The sequence below is a fragment of the Pundamilia nyererei genome, unplaced genomic scaffold, assembly GCF_000239375.1.
Source record: "Pundamilia nyererei isolate P.nyererei 1_Seehausen unplaced genomic scaffold, PunNye1.0 scaffold00011, whole genome shotgun sequence".
In the NCBI taxonomy this organism is placed as follows: Eukaryota; Metazoa; Chordata; class Actinopteri; order Cichliformes; family Cichlidae; genus Pundamilia; species Pundamilia nyererei.
This window is the reverse complement of record NW_005187412.1, coordinates 6,778,818-6,795,267: the sequence shown is the minus strand read 5'-3', so window position 1 is coordinate 6,795,267 and position 16,450 is coordinate 6,778,818. Positions and strand designations below refer to the sequence as shown.

The 16,450-nt window shown below is 40.4% G+C and overlaps 1 protein-coding gene across 1 annotated transcript in view; it reads left to right on the top strand.

Annotated features, from left to right (window-relative positions):
* galnt18b (UDP-N-acetyl-alpha-D-galactosamine:polypeptide N-acetylgalactosaminyltransferase 18b) overlaps nt 1-16,450 on the top strand; it is a 91,642-nt gene that overhangs the window by 61,625 nt on the left and 13,567 nt on the right. Inside the window, exons 7-8 of the mRNA XM_005724346.1 lie at nt 8,403-8,588; nt 10,443-10,580. Of these exons, the coding sequence (XP_005724403.1) occupies nt 8,403-8,588; nt 10,443-10,580 (324 nt within the window). The remainder of the gene's footprint in view (nt 1-8,402; nt 8,589-10,442; nt 10,581-16,450) is intronic.

Here is a 16,450-nt window from a genome sequence, read left to right as displayed (position 1 = left end):
AACTTCTCACCCTATCTCTAAGGGACAGGCCAGCCACCCTTCGGAGGAGGCCCATTTCCGCAGCTTGTATTAGCGATCTCATTCTTTCGATCACTACCTACAGTTCGTGACCATAGGTGACGGTAGGGGCGTAGATCGACCGGTAAATCGAGAGCTTCACTTTTACACTCAGCAATCTCTTCACCACAACAGACAGCATCCGCATCACTGTGGCCACAGCACCAATCTGTCTGTTAATCTCCCGTTCCCTTCTGTAACATAAAACAGGATTTTTCATTAATAATTCTAGGCTAAGAATCTTCACATGCCGCCTGTATGAATTACTTCATCCCTGTCTCCTAAGAAGTTGTATTTATATGCATTTATTCCTTATTAGCTTTTTGAGGGGGGTTTTTCAAGAGCAACATTCAGACCTGAGTTAGGGTCAAAAAAAGAAAAAAAAATCCTGAGTAGACAACATGATGGATGCACATTTAAAGTTGGCATGTTTGTAGTCTGCAAATGAAAAAATAAAAAATGTAGGTTTACCTTTAAAATATCACTATTTCTCTTAGGTAGACTTGTGCAAAGTTTTTCAATGTGCTTGGCAATAAGTTGTTCTGAGCATCTTGGGGATCTTGCCACAGTTCTCCAGTGGATTTAGACTGTCTCCATGTCTTTGGTCTCTTAGTGTAATCCCAGAAGGACCCGTACCGTCTGCTGCAGGACAGTTCTTTATATTTCCCACTGTGCTTAAAACATCTATAGAGCAGTGTAGATAATATTATTTTTCTAGCCATTGTCAAGTCAATAACATGTTTAATAAGTCGATCAGATGTCCTTAAAATGTCAGAAAACATTTTAGAAATATTACAGTATAACAATGAAAGTAAGATTTGCTTGTTTGGCATAATAAAAACTAAAATATTTAGGTTCTACGCTTTCTAGAATATATCAAACAGTGCTCTTATGAAGTGCAGGATTCTAGGTCTCTATAAGACACTAAAAATTTAATAAAAGTCTATTTCTCCAGCTTTAGCTAACTGACAATATTCAGGCATGGGATTCATGCAGGCATGAGTGCATGTGTATTTTGTATATTAGCCATTCTGTACTAAATATGCAAATCTCAAAGAACACTTGCTGAAGCACTAGTTCTCATAGTTTAACAATATTTTGCACGCAGTGTGCGACAGGGACTGATAGCACTGAGAATAAATCATGTGAAAGTGAAGAGTTCTCCCCACACGCTGTATGAGTGGGTTTTAAAACTTATGTTGTATTTGACTGACTGTTTATCTCTGAGCTTTAATTAATGACCACAGTGAGCAAGAGGGACCTTCACACCCTCTTCTCACTACACTAATCAAGGCTGGAAGATCCCCTAATAATTTTCTCTTCAGTGTCACCATTTATTAGGTAGAATATAGAATTTAGTTGCTTGTTTTATCGCCTACACTCTGACGCCATTAGCATATCCATGTCCATTAGTAAGTTTGCTGTAGGAGATATTCCGGGAATGGAAAAAGGTGCTGATTAATTTTACAGTTATTCAGATGATAGCTTAATGCGACACCACCTTGTGAGGTTTTGCAGTTCTCACGACTGAGAACAGGCAGTGAAATCGTTGAAGATGTACTTGTTTTGGCTACAATTCTGCCTTTCTCACATAAATTAAACACCTGTTAGACTGTACAGAGTTTAAAACTCCTGAGAAACATTTATATGCATCACTACAGCTGAATGTGGATTTTGACTTTTTAATTCAACGAGCAGTGAAACTTCAGTCTAAGGTAAAATGATGGAGATGCTTCTCTTCTGAGTGATCCAAGTTAAACTCCACTGAAATTTTGGGTCAAGCCCAAATTAAAGTCTAATTTGCTTCAGATATGAGTTTTACATAATATTTAACATTTAAGCAAACCATTATTATGACTGTTTTTGAGTTTTATGCCTGTGACTTTTATTCAAATTCAAAACCAACATGAGAGACACATTAACATAATGAAGTGAGTGTCTGAACCTGGCTTAAATTAACATAATCTTTTTTTATTGTGCCATACACAAACACATAATAAGACTGATTTGGTCAATTAGAAATACTTTGCCTGGTGTGTTTAGGATTGTCTGCAAATGGTTCAGCATTTCTGCGGTAAGGACGGGGAAATGTGTTTTGCCTTTCAAACAACAAAGAGTGCAAGCTGATACACGCTCAGTGGAAACTCTACACCAATTGTCTGCATTGCTTTAACTCTGCGCTCTGGGCAAGAAAAGAGGAAGTCAAGCTTTACCTTTAAAGTAAGCCTGCGCTTTGATGTGAAGGGTTTTATTATCACCAAATACTGAGGAAATGTGAAATGAATGCAGTGGGAAATATTAGGGAGTTTATTTAAAAGCCAGTTAAGGTTTCTGGAAGGACAGGGGAGGTTGTGCAGGGAGATGAAAGCAGATACCTTCAGATACGCAGACAAGCATGAAGTGAAAAAAATAGAATTCCTAAAGTAGCATATATAAAATCACAGGACTTTATGGTGCTTCAGAAGCATCATTTCAGTCATAAGCAAGCTGTCACATCAAGGTGTTCGTGTCAGAATTACATCAGCTGTGTCCTTGTATAGGACAATTCACTCATTTGCATAAGCAAGAGTCCAATGTACACACAATTTTCCATTCACTTGCCGTTTTCTTTTAAGTGCAAATGGCTAAAATTAGCTCTAGAACTTTCCCTGCGGTATCCTGCTGAAAATCTATTCACAGATAGATATATATCATAGTTTTACATCTATTGGCATTTAAATGCATGCCAGCTTTTATTAAAGGGCATGATATTTAATACAAAAACGCATCCTATTTCATTTGCACACCTCCAGGATGCAGCTATAGCAAGACTGATACATGAACTTGTGAACTCCAAGTCTTCCCAGCTAGAAACAAGGTATTCATAGATTGATTGATTTATAGTGTGTGTGATTTAAGAGCAGATTTCAGATTTATTTATTTTTTAATTATGCATAACATTAACGTAAAATGTGTTTATCTTTCAGTTAAACATGGAGTAACAAAGACTAACTATTCTGATATCCTGAGTATACTTGGAAGCAGAGAAATACTTCATGCCACAAAAGTGCTTTGAGGTGTTTTATGTGCATCTTCATCTTTTTACCTGTGAAAATGCTGAAATCAGTTGTTACGAACACAACTTCAAGTAGCTGCTGTTCTCAGTGAAGAAGAAAAACACAAACATTTTACATGTTGCCTTTTAAGCCTGCAGGAAGTGAATATTTGACACTCTAAAGCTGCAAATTATGTACAAACCAGAAGTTAACAAAAGTTCATGAAATGATTGAGTAGATAAGCCTGCATATATGTAATCTGATTAGGACTTTGGCTGCACCATAAAGCTTTTTGCCGGTATGCTTCATATCTTCAAAGATTTTTGCAAAGTAACCTTGTGGCTACTCTCATCAAAATCCACTTTAAACCACTGCACAATCTGTTTGGTAAGTGGCACCACTACACAGAAAAATGAATGAAGCACTTCCACTCACATTACATTTACATTAAAGGTATTTAGCTCTTGCTCTTATCCAAAGCAAATTATGATGAGGGCAGCAGTAAAATTAGCTTAGGCTCAGACTGATGGTGCCCTGGTAATAGATCTAAGCAAACACAGCTGTAATGTGAGACAGGCTCTCTGGCTGAAAAGTTCTACAAAAAGAAATTAAGAGGAAGAGCACTTAGATGGTGAGGAAGAGGATATTTAAACATGAGTATATTTGCAAGAGGATCTGGAAGGAAGGGGTTTGAGCGGGTGACGTGAGTTATTTCTTGAGGAGGTTTTAAGCTTACAAGAAAAGGCAGAGGTTGTGCAGCTCTGCCTGAGATCGTTCTATCATCAGGAGTCAGGGAGACTTGGAAGAGTGAGGACCTGACTCTTAATAACACAAAGTAGGCTCATGGACTGTAAATGGTGAAGTAGTGATTTATTTGTATCACCGTGTGGGTGAACAGTCCCGCCACCCGTGATGACAAGGCCCAATTAAGTGTCGCAATTCGGTTTATAAAACTCCTGTTTGACAGCATGGAGACTGAGAGCAGTTTCTCATCCAACATTGTGCCAACTCCTCGGAGTAAAGTGTGGTGTAAGTGTTTGCTGCAGTAGCTGCATAGCTGTGCTTTTTGCTTTGGCGACACACTGGAAAACAGATTGTATGAATGAACATGCAAATTAGGTGGTGGGTTTGATCATTCAAGGGGAAGGGTAACCGTGTAAGGCTTTGTATTTTGAAAAGAATAACAATATAGGCATGCATAATAATGGTAGGCTCAGACTTCTGTCCTGACAGTAATGGCCTGTTTCTTGAAATGAATTTAGAAACAGGCTGCTGGAAATTAGTGGTTAACTGCACGGCTTTAACAAAAGCAAAAATTATTTATTTATTTTTTTTCATTGTCAGAAAAGAAAGTTGACACTAAACAATGGAGAAAGCTGCTGCATAGAAGCCCTAACTGATTATGTTTTATATAAAGTCCTAGCAGAGTTGTTTAAGCTGTAAAATTGGTGGAATATTGAAACTGCCACCAAAGTAATATGTTATCCAGTGATATCTTAACTTTTACCAGCCGACCAGTCCACAATTTGAGCTCAGGCCAAAGTAACTAACAACTGTTTGTTGAATTTCAATTAATTGTATTAAAGATATCTCCACAGATATCACTGAGCTCCATATCATGACATTCAAACATTCATAACAATAATGGTAAACACTTCAGTTTGTTGTTTATTTGTAAACAAATATATCCAAAAACAAATATTAGTATAGTCAGACTCTGCTGACCTTTGGGTTACAGCCTAATTTGGAAACATTAACATGCTGGCCTGCTAAGATTGTTAATGATTTTCAGCATTTTTATCATTGTTGGCATTTGCTTGGTCACAGATGCAAACTGTGCGTTTACTGCCTTTTGTTGTTGTAGATAGATAAACTCTACAAATATATCACTTTTGTAAGTGGTTGCTATCCAATATAATATTTAACGCTAGTTTATTAATTCTATAACTTGGTTATTTTAGCTGTTATTAAGTATATCTGACACATTAGAGCTTTCAGGGACCTAAAATCCACCTATTTGCTCAGCTCAAGACATAATAAACACACAAATTAAAACAGCAAAATACAAAGGATTTAAAATTCTGGTCAGTTTCTTTTTTTGTTTGTTTGTTTGTTTGTTTTTGTATTAGTGTACTAATCTGTTTGCATATGTGCACTTGACTGAATTTTAAGCTTTGAAAGAAAAAGTTATGCCACTGATCTGCTTTTGGAAACTGCATGAATGAGAATATTAGTCTTTAATCTGGTGTTTTAGTTTTCTTCTGGGACACAGAAGAATTGAGTAACAGCTGCTACAACTGAGCAGTTTCTTTTCAGGCGTTAACAACCACATGAACCAGTGACTTGGTATTACTTGTGGAAATCTGCTAAACCTGATCTGCACCTTAAAATACACAATAAATAAACTAAGGTGATCCTCAGGGGGTTTTGTGGCCTGAACTTTTAAATAGGTGTGTGATCAGCTGCTTTCCAGCTGCTTTCACCAAGGAACCATTAAATTCATTATCATGTACATAATCGTCACCTCATTACCAACCATGAATTTGAATTCCTTGTTTTGAATTTGATTTCTTTTTTAAGAGAAAATAAAGAACAACACTGACAAGTAAATGCATGACCAGATTTGCTTGACGATTTAACTCATCTGCAGAAATTGTGTCAATTTTACCCCAATTGTATCCAGAGTGTATGCCACAGCTTATGTTTGTTCTCTGTGCTGGATGATGCTTATTTGCAGCAAATGCTTTTTGTGTTTTCTTCGGGTTGATGAAAATGATGAAAATAACAGGAAGGATGTCAGCTGTGCTATTTGGTCCTCACATAAGAGCACAGTGTGATCATTTAAAGCTTATTCACACTGAAGCATTGGGTGTTCTGAGATAATGCTGAGTTCAACACATTTAAGTGATTTCTTAGCATCCTCCACAGGCTCTGTTAGTGACATCTCCTGTGACAAACCCACACAAATGTGAGCATGTACGCAGAAGAACACATCTTCATTGCTTTGTTGAAGTCTTTGGATGATTTGAGAGGCCATTCACATTCTTCAGATAGCAATCAGCAGAACTGTACAGCCCAATTTATTTTCTAATTCACATCCCTCCAAGATTGAAGTCTCATTTCATTCCACTCAAAGTTTCTTTTTTCTTACTCTGAAATTCATAATCTTTTTGATGTACTAATGCACTAATTAAATTAAAATTGAAATTGTTCATATTTCTGATTGGGTTGTTGAAGAATATGGGGAAATTGTAAATGTTAATATAAATCAAGTGTGTTTTATAATAACCGCAGTCACCAAACCAACCATTTTACGTGTCATTTCATGTCGATTAAAAAGTTTTTCCCAAAACAGAAATCCATTAAGAAGTGTTTGTCATTATACAAATGTATTGTATTTAGCAAAACTTCCCTTCAGTCAGCATTCTGAGTTCATTAACGGTCTCCATTTTCTTGGATGGGATTATTACAGTTGGGAAAAGTTTTTAGAAAGTCCTGCAACAGGGCATTGAGTCTCCCAGAGGTCTTCATTATATGAGGACTTAGTGCCACTAGCTTTTAGAGTCAAAGAGTCAAGCTTTTCCTCCTGGGCACTAGGACTATCCACATTCTCCACCACGGGCACTCCCTCTTCACAGTCAAGGATACAGCAGGCAGCAGAAATAATGAAGGCCCTGTGCTTGTTAGCCACTACGTGCTTTATGCAGTCTCGATGTCATCATGGCCCGCTGCACTGACTGTGAAGTTTCCAAAACTGTTCTCGCACTTGAGTAACAGTCTGACTTTTCAGGTATGATGTAAACATCAGAAGAGAGCTAAGAAGGAAATTCCCTTTTCTTTGTAAAACAGAGTCAGCAATGTGCTCAAAATGTTCCTCAGAGATTCTTGACATGATAGCATCAAACAGTTGCTGGATGGGTGGAACAATGCTCAGTTGGTACCGAGGGGCTCGAAGTGTACCAAGAAAGCATCCACCACGCCGTGAAACCACCAGCAGTCATAACTACTGATACAAAGCAGGATGGATCCATAATTTCTTGTTGCTCAGAACAAATTCTGACTCTGCCATCATCATGTCGCAGCAGAAATTGAGATTCATCACCCGAAACAACGTTAATCTAGTCTGTATGAAATGGCCTGTATGGCCTGTATTTTTGTATAGCGCTTTACTAGTCCCTAAGGACCCCAAAGCGCTTTACACAACATTCAGTCATCCACCCATTCACACACACATTCACACACTGGTGATGGTAAGCTACATTGTAGCCACAGCTGCCCTGGGGCGCACTGACAGAGGCGAGGCTGCCCAACACTGGCGCCACCGGGCCCTCTGACCACCACCAGTAGGCAACGGGTGAAGTGTCTTGCCCTAGGGCATTGAGTCTCCCAGAGGTCTTCATTATATGAGGACACAACGACCGAGACTGTCGGAGCCGGGGCTCAAACCGGCAACCTTCCGATTACAAGACGAACTGCCAACTCTTGAGCCACGATCGCCCCTGGTGAACTGGTGTGGTCTTCTGCAGCAGACATGATTTTCTGCCTAATGAGTTTTTGTTAGAGTTATTGTTGGCTTCCTACCAGCTTAAAGCAGTGTGGCCATTCTCCTCGAATCTCTGGCATCAGCAAGGCATCTGCACTCAGAGAACTGCTGCTTTCTGTATATTTTCTCTATGAACCCTAGAGATGGTCGTGTGTGAGAAATTTTAATGGATCAACAGTTTCTGAAATACTCAGTCCAGCGTATCTGGCTCCAACAACGATGCCATGTTCAAAGTTCCTCAAATTAACTTTCTTCCCCATTCTGATGCCCACTTTGAACTTCAGCAGATTGTGTCGACCATGTCTACATGCCTAAATACATTAAGCTGTTGGGTTGTCATTGGCTGATTATACTGGCATTTTTAATGAGATAAGGTGGCCTGTGAGTGTAAAAAAACAACAGAAAATGGGTCACAGGTCTTTGCAGAAAAAAAAGTTTCCTGTATATTGCCAGTTCTGGCAGCACAGTACAGCTTATTGAAACTCGTCCCTTTCTAAAGTATCCTTTAGACACTTTCAGTGCTCCATAGAGGGCCTGCTTGCTAGCATGAGCATCAGGTACAAGGCCCTAGAGTGTGTAACAGCAACATCTGTGCAGCCTGTGGTGCAGCTGTGTTTTCTTAAAGTCTTCTGGGGTATCTGTCTGTTTTGTGACTTAATTGAATATTTCAAGATAAACTTTTAAACAGCACAACAATAGCTTGGGTTGTTATTGTGAAAAAACTAACAGAACTTTCTTTTCTTTGTATTTGGAATACTTAAATCCAGGTGTGGCAGTGTGGAGGCAGCATCGAAGTCCTGCCTTGTGCTCGCATTGCCCACATAGAGCGTGCTCATAAACCCTACACTGAGGACCTGACATCGCATGTACGTCGAAACGCCCTCAGAGTTGCAGAAGTTTGGATGGATGAGTTTAGAAGCCACGTCTACATGGCCTGGAATATTCCACTGGAGGTCAGTGACCATGTTAATGACAACAAGCACAAGTCACACATGTATTTGAGGGTGGGGAGTGTCAGCTTACACCTTGTCAGTAGTGCAATGTGCAATGAAAAAAGTTAATCCCTTGGAAATTGTTGTGATTTTTTTACACGATTGGACTGCTGATACTTTAGATGTGTGCAGACAAGGAAAATAAACAGCTCTTCTTTAGTGGCATTCATTCACTATTCAGAAAGAGTCTTCAAAGAATGATGGTTCCTTTCCAAAACCCTAAAAATAACATCAAAACAAGAACTTCATAATTTCTCACAGCATGATTGACTGTTTTCCTTTTGTGACATAATCCAAAGGGAGTATTTATAAAGTCAGATGTGCAAACCCACAAATAAGCGATCATATCAGAGAAAAGCACCATAAATTTCAGGATGATCAGGCTGAGTCCAGTCTTCAGCTACCTAATCTAAATGTTGAGGGTTGAGTGTCATCTGTTATCAGCTGCTCTCCTCCCATCACAGATGCTTAGTTGAACGAGGCCCCTGACACCTCCTGAAGGCTCAAATGAAATGATTTTCTTGTGACTTACAGACTGGCCTGAATTAAATACGTGCCACTGAATAAATAAATGCTTAATATGATTCAAGAAAATGGTTTAAATGAGGACATTAGCATTTAGAAAATCCATTGTAAAGGCTGACAATAATAATTTAAAAGATTAATTAAAGAAAGTAACTGGATTATAGTGTGACTTGGGAGTGAAATAATGAATAATACAGAAAGAACAAAATTAAATGCAAAGACAGGCGCTGTACATCATTTATTCAATATGTTGGAGCAGAAATGCCGCTGATTTACTCTTTTCAGTCTTTTCATTTGAGGCATTTGAGGCTATACTCACATATACTTACGTAATATTTTCAGCGTGTTTTCACAGTTGTATTAGTGTCAAATTTCAAGGATTTCATAAAAAAAAAGATTTTTATTTGATCTTGGATTTGGTCAATCAAAATAAATATGCACGCTGTGTCATCTTATGTTAAATGTAGCATCCCTCAAAGGCAAAGTCAAATGTTTGTTCACTGAATCTTTTTTCTTGTCCTGAATAATCTGTTTGAATATGTAAATCCATGTTATGAATAGATGAACATCTGCAGGCAATTCATTCAGTCAATAATGAGGCGTTTAACAGAGCCTGTACTCAAGAAGCATGAAATTTTGCCCCAGCTTTAGCCCCATGAATTAACCACACAGTGAAATCATCAGTGTTAATTTACCTCTGAGAGCCTCAAAATGAGCATAGTGCTCATCCGAAGTTTGCATCCATCTGAGTTCACTTTTGTGGATGTTTTTGAACCACGGAGAGCCACATCAGCAATATTTGCATCCTCTTCATCTTAATTGAGAGAGGCGTTGGTGGTGCTAGAGGCAATGCATAGGACAACATGCAGCAGATGGTAACTGTGAGTGGTGGAAGAAGTTTCCAAACCCTGGACTTAAGTAAACTAGAGGTGACACATAAAAAAAACAACTCAATCTTAAATCCAAGAAATTCACTTAAACAACTGAAATGAAAGCTGTACTTTTAAATATACACTTAATCTAATGTTATTTTTCACCACTAGTAATATAAGGCAAGCTCTGGGTATTGAAATTTGAGGTGGCAGCTGACTTGTAAAGATGGATTTTAAGTCAAAACAGAAAAAACATTAAAACTTTATAGGGGCTGTTCAAATGCACAACAAACAGCTGCACAATGCACCTCAATGACACATTATTTGAGTCATCTTTTTACAATCTACAGGTAATCAATTCTGTACTCTGCGTGAGCATCTCTGAGTTGTCCTGTGTGTTGCTGTTTCCTTAATGCAGGACTCAGGGATTGATATTGGCGATGTGTCTGAGAGGAAGGCTCTGAGGAAGAGGCTGCAGTGTAAAACTTTCCGCTGGTACCTGGTCAACATCTACCCAGATATGAGGATGTACAGTGAAACCATCGCATACGGAGTAGTAAGCTGCCAACTCTCTCTTCATCCTAAATTCAGTTCGGTGTCTGCAAATGCCAACGCAGGGCTAAACCGTGCCTGAGCAAATAATTTTAATCCCTTGTGCTGGGATATGGATGGCTGCAGTCAGGAACACAAACAGTTCACATAGACCAGGTTGCTTCAGCAACTCTGACACTTGCCTACACTACACAGCTGAAGTATTTATTATTTTTTTTGATTCTTATCATTTTTCTTATAAACTGCAGTAAGGTTAATTAAAAGATACCTGTAGCATAGTCTTCTAGAGAGCGTTGCGGCACAGTTTTCAGTCAGAAATGCCAGAAAACATAACACCCAATTGGCATGCTGGCAGTGCTTCTATTTGCCCATTCCTAGGTGTTCTCAAACAGCTGCATTTCCACGGTCCTCCCACGCCACATCACTACGATCCACCCTAATCCACAGTGACACACAGGCCACACTATTATCACACTCATTTTTATCTTTTTTCCCCCCCACATTAACTGACAGTAGATAGTGGATGGATACAGACAAGGGAATAGATGGGTCTCATTACATTAATTTCCCAGAATTAGTTGACCTAATTACCCCGTATTTGTGCCATGCATTCACGGGTTACTCAGTTGTGGTGTCATGTGGGTTCATTACGTGCAACAGATTGTCAACCTTGTCTAATGAAAACAACAAAATACAAAGGCAAGGCGGCAGTGTCAAACTAATTTTTCAGTATTATTTATGCTAAAGATAGGTGTTTATCTCTCTCTGTGTGTGTGTGTGTGTGTGTGTGTGTGTGTGTGTGTGTGTGTGTGTGTGTGTGTGTGTGTGTGTGTGTGTGTACGCAAGAGAAAGACAATGCGAGAAATTGCTTATTTGGATCTTGTGGATGTATACAATCAAATGTGATTTAGGTTGATTAGTTAACCCAGCCCAGCAGATTTAATTTGATTTGATTTGAGTCTCCCCAAGGTATACACTCTTCCACATGCATAACAAATACACTACTGAGAGATAAAGAAAGCTGATATTTCATGTGACATTGCCATGCCATATGCCATGCACTAACATAAGAAATTACACTTTACAGCTAGCTTATGAATTATAGCTAATGGTGTGTATTTGGATCTTTACCTATAAAGTTGCCAAGGAACTGCCAGTGCCTCTACTTTTACTTCTAGTAATGCACCTAACTGAGTAGCCCCATTCATCATGCATAATTACCAGCCACATCCATTAAAAGTAACTATCTCCTTAATGATCTGTGCACTTCTAAGTTTTTACTTTACTGGTCACAAAAATAGGCCCCATGGATCTGTTATTTTTATAGACTAGTATAGACTGTAAGTACACAAGATATTGCCTTTATTGTAATATGAACAATCTAAAAGATGACGGCCACAGTTTAGCCTTCATCACCAAATTGATTATTTATTCAAGCAATTGGAGGTGGGCAAAGTATACAGTTCAGTCAGATGACAGAACACATCATAAAATCCAGTTTTTATAACCTATTCCTACCCAAAGGTCTTTCTGAGCTTCCAACTCGAAAATGACATGGCCAAAATGAATGGAGTATTTCTCTGCAATTGCAAACTCTCTGTAAACAATCTTGGTATCAAAATAAAGCTAATACACCTTTAAAAAGAGCCCATGAGGTTGCCATCCCCCTGGTGGAATGAGCTCTCACTCCAAAGCAAGACCCTTAGTGCTGTACGCCAGTGAGATAGCTTCTAAAATCCAGTGCACGCACTGGACAAAGACAATGCATCCTCCTCTGCTCTTCAGCTGCAAAAGAAGGGGAGCAACTCAAGCTCCATTGAGTTATAAGATGCAGGCATGATCTTGGGAAAATATGCAGCATTCGGACGCAATATGACCTTGCAGCCGACAGCAGAGAACTGTGTGCGGAAGGGATGCACAGGGAGAGCATGAAGGTCACCCATTCGCTTTGCCGAAGCCAAAGCGAGAAACAATGCAGTCTTATATGAGAGAAATTATATATCCACAAACCCAATGGTTTCAAAAGGGGAGCCACAAAGGGGCTCCAGCACCAAAGACAAGTCACGCGAATCCCATTTAAAAAAACATATGGCGAGGGGATGTGCACCTGGTGCCACCCTGTAAAAAAAAAAAATATGACAAGCAGATAGCTGCTAAATAAACCTTAATTGTAGAAAATGAAAGGCCCTTATCCAGCAGCTCCTGCAGGAATGTCAAAACATCCACAATAGAGCACTAGAATGGGAGAGTGTGGCGGTCCTGGCACCATTGCTTGAAGCCTCTATTGGATGAGACCCTAACGCTCTGAATTGTCGCCACCACACTAGGTGGCAGGCCCCTATTAAACAAAGTTTGACCTTTCAGCAGGTAAGCATATAGGCGCCACAGATCTGGACTCGGATGAACCACTTCTCCTCCTGTCTGGAAGAGGAGGTCCCTGCGGAGAAGAAGCTGCCAAGGACTTGCTGCTAGCAGACTGATTATCTCTGCACACCACGACCTTGTGGGCCACCAAGGGGCCACTAGAATCAGAGAGACTGCCAACGCACTCTCTCTAGAACCAGAGGGGAAATGCATACAGGAGCATATCTGGCCATTGGTGCGCCAGCCCGTCCATGCCCAAGGGTGCATCGTGGTCGATTTTGGACAAGAACAGTGGGCAGTGAGCGATGAAACAAGGCCACTCTGTGCTGCAACAAACGTGCATGTCTGGAAAGCCAGCATATTTCCAGGAATGAAATCTGCTGACTTGGGATTGGCGAGCTCTTTTGAAAGTTCACAAAGAAACCGAGTGTCTGAATGTGTGACAGAACCAGTGACAGCTGTGTCGCTGCTTGCTGTCTGGAGCAAGCTACGAGCCCAGTTGTCTAGATAGGCTAAGATGCAGGTTCCTCTCTCTCTGAAGAGTCTGAGTGCTGCCTCCGCACATTTTGTAAAGATGCGAGGAGCAGGCAACAACCTGAACGGCAAACCCAGGTATTCATAGGCTATGCCCTCAAATGCAAACCTCAGGAACTGCCTGTGGTTCAGGTGTAAAGCCACTTGAAAATAGGCATCCGTTAGATCGATTGTTGCAAACCAATCACCTGGGCCGGCTTAATTCAAAAGCTGTCTGAGTGTTAGCATCTTGAACTTGTACGTTCATAGATACTTAAGGTCGAGGATGGGACAAAGCCCTCCCCCTTTTTTCGGAACAACAAAATAACATTTTCTGTCTCCGAAGCAGGGACCACTCATATTGCTCTTTTCTGCAATAGCGCATTTATTTCTTCCCTCAGTATCACTGCTGCCTCGTTGCCAACAGTAGTGTTGATGACTCTGCGGAAACGAGAATCATCAACGGAATTGCAACCTGTAACCCATAGCTGCGGTTCGCAACACCCACGGGGAGGTGGCGCAAGCATGCCATTGAGGGAGCCAGCTAGATGACCTGCAGCACTGGTGGTGTGACGTTGTCGATTGTAACATGGTAACATGTACATTAACACATTTTGTTGGAGGCACCTTTCCTGGGGCACAACAATGAAAAACAGCGGGAATACTTGATGTGGTCACCTGAACATTTAACACACCCAAACCAGGAGTTACAACCTGAGACATTTTGTGTGCCAGGGGTTTTTGCTTGGGAGACGGTGTTAGGAAAGTGCAGCGCTTTCTGGGGCTGACAACCTGAACAGAACTTAAGTGGTGCCTCTTGGGCGGCAACAGAGGGGGAAAAGCAGTGTCTCCACTTTCTCCACTCAATTCCACTGCTCAGAGGGTTAACCTATTGTGATGGAAATTTATGTATTGGTCCCACGTTTTAGTAATATCGCTTTTGGGTGATTTAATCCGTCTTCGGATTCGGATGAAGCCGGGGCCCCAGAGTTGGAGAGGAGAGTGTCATGCCTTGCAACAGCCGTCCATCCCAGGACTTTCTCCACAAACGTCACCCATCTTTCCAGGGTTGAGCACCAGAGCTGGTGACAAAATGTAGAGGCTTCCGGCTCTGTCAATGCTCTCCTAGCATGGACAATCCCCAGGCAGACAGGGCAGGCATCGTGCTGGTCTTTGTTGTGAAAACAGAAACCGCACCACTGAGGACAGGGGTGGACAAAAGATTTCTGCTTTATTCGCTTAGGTTTGGAGTCCATTCCAAAGCGCAAAGCAAAACGATGCACAAGAAAAGTCGAAGTTAGCGCTCCAACTGCGTCAAGTCGGCAGACAACGGAGCTAACTAGCAACAGCTAGCTAGCCCAAATCAGCAGAGGTATTCTCAGTGAGGTGAAGAGCGTAAAAACTGAGGGATGACTGTGATGACAGGGGGTATATGTGCAGGCGGGGCTGTGCGTATGTCATCACAGGTCATCCACCTTAAAGGCGTGAATAAAGGTTTCTTCAGCCATGACACGCGAGGATATGATATCCCACACTTATGTGTTGTACTGAGTGAATTGACTTAAAGGAAACTTGAAGTCATTGTGGGTTGCATACCTCTTTGAGCATTGGGGCTCAAGAAGATATATCAGTTCAAAAATCATTAGACTAATCATAAGATCATAAGAGCTCATGGGTTGTTTGGGTTATTCCTACTGACTGTAGGAGAGAAAAAGACAGAGCATTGTTGTGCCGTATGTACTGTTTTTTCTGTTTCTTTCTGTTTACAACATCATTACACTTCTTATAATCAGATTCACTACAGAATGCTTACTTTTAATAATTTTATTACATCTGTTCATTTTACATACTATTTCAAGAGCAAGAGTTGAGGCTCAGGTGTGAAATTTATGGTTTTCAGGGTTTTTATCAATTTTTATCGTTATTTTTTGATCGTTTTTATCGTTAACTCAGTTTCCCTGTGTCTTTTCCCATGTATTATGAATACATCTTTTTTTTGGTACCGGTACAGATTTTATTTTGTTGTATTACCTTAAAGCCCGGTCTGTGAAAATATTGTAGGACTGTTACCGCGCCAGATCCGCGACCCCGAACCGTAGTAAGGAAACCTCTGGCAGTTACTTGAAGGTTCTGTGACTTGCTCGTAGCCGGCAACTAGCTTACTGTACAGGTCAACTCCGCTAGTAAAAAGATCAAAGGAGGCGTAGGAAAACTGCTTCACCGAACTTTATTTCTTCTCCAAGGCACAAACACACCGTGTACAGTGGGCTGAAACAGTTTACTCACAGCGAGCATCGCCGACACAACTCTGGCTGCCAAGGGAGTTATTATATTCCTTTTACTAATTTTCTTTCCGTCTCTTCTGTTGCTAACCGTTACTTTTTCCCCTTCTCGTCTCTCTCTCCACACAACCACACCAGGGCATCCCAAATACATTTCCCATCAGGCTTCACCCTTAAAGGGCCATGCTTGTAATAGGACATAAACCGGTCCGTGGCACAAAAAAGGTTGGGGACCGCTGCTTTATTTGGTGTATGAAGCTGTGGGAATCACAAACTTTTTAACAATAAATAAAACTGCAAATTCTGCTGTTTATTAGGTGTAATGTTTATCACATTCACTATGTTAGCCTAGCTAATGTTAGCCTAATGTTCGCTAATCTGCCCTAGCACAAAGTCAAAAGTGCAATGAATGAAAGTTTGTTTAGTTTTCACAGGTATTTGGTCATAAAAGAAAAGACTGGATAAACTGATGATCTGATGAATTACCTCTGGCTGGATAACCCAGTATCAGGCCAAAATGGGTAATATGCGCACAAGCCCACCATGTCCATTTCCATGCAGAAGTCACAATAAGTTGCAGAAGGCTGCAGTACCAGCAGAGGGAGACATTTTATTTTTAGCCAACATGAAAATAATCACAGGAAAGAATTTAAACAGACATTATTAACACATTAGCATCTAAATACATAGGGCTGTTCGATATAACGATATATAT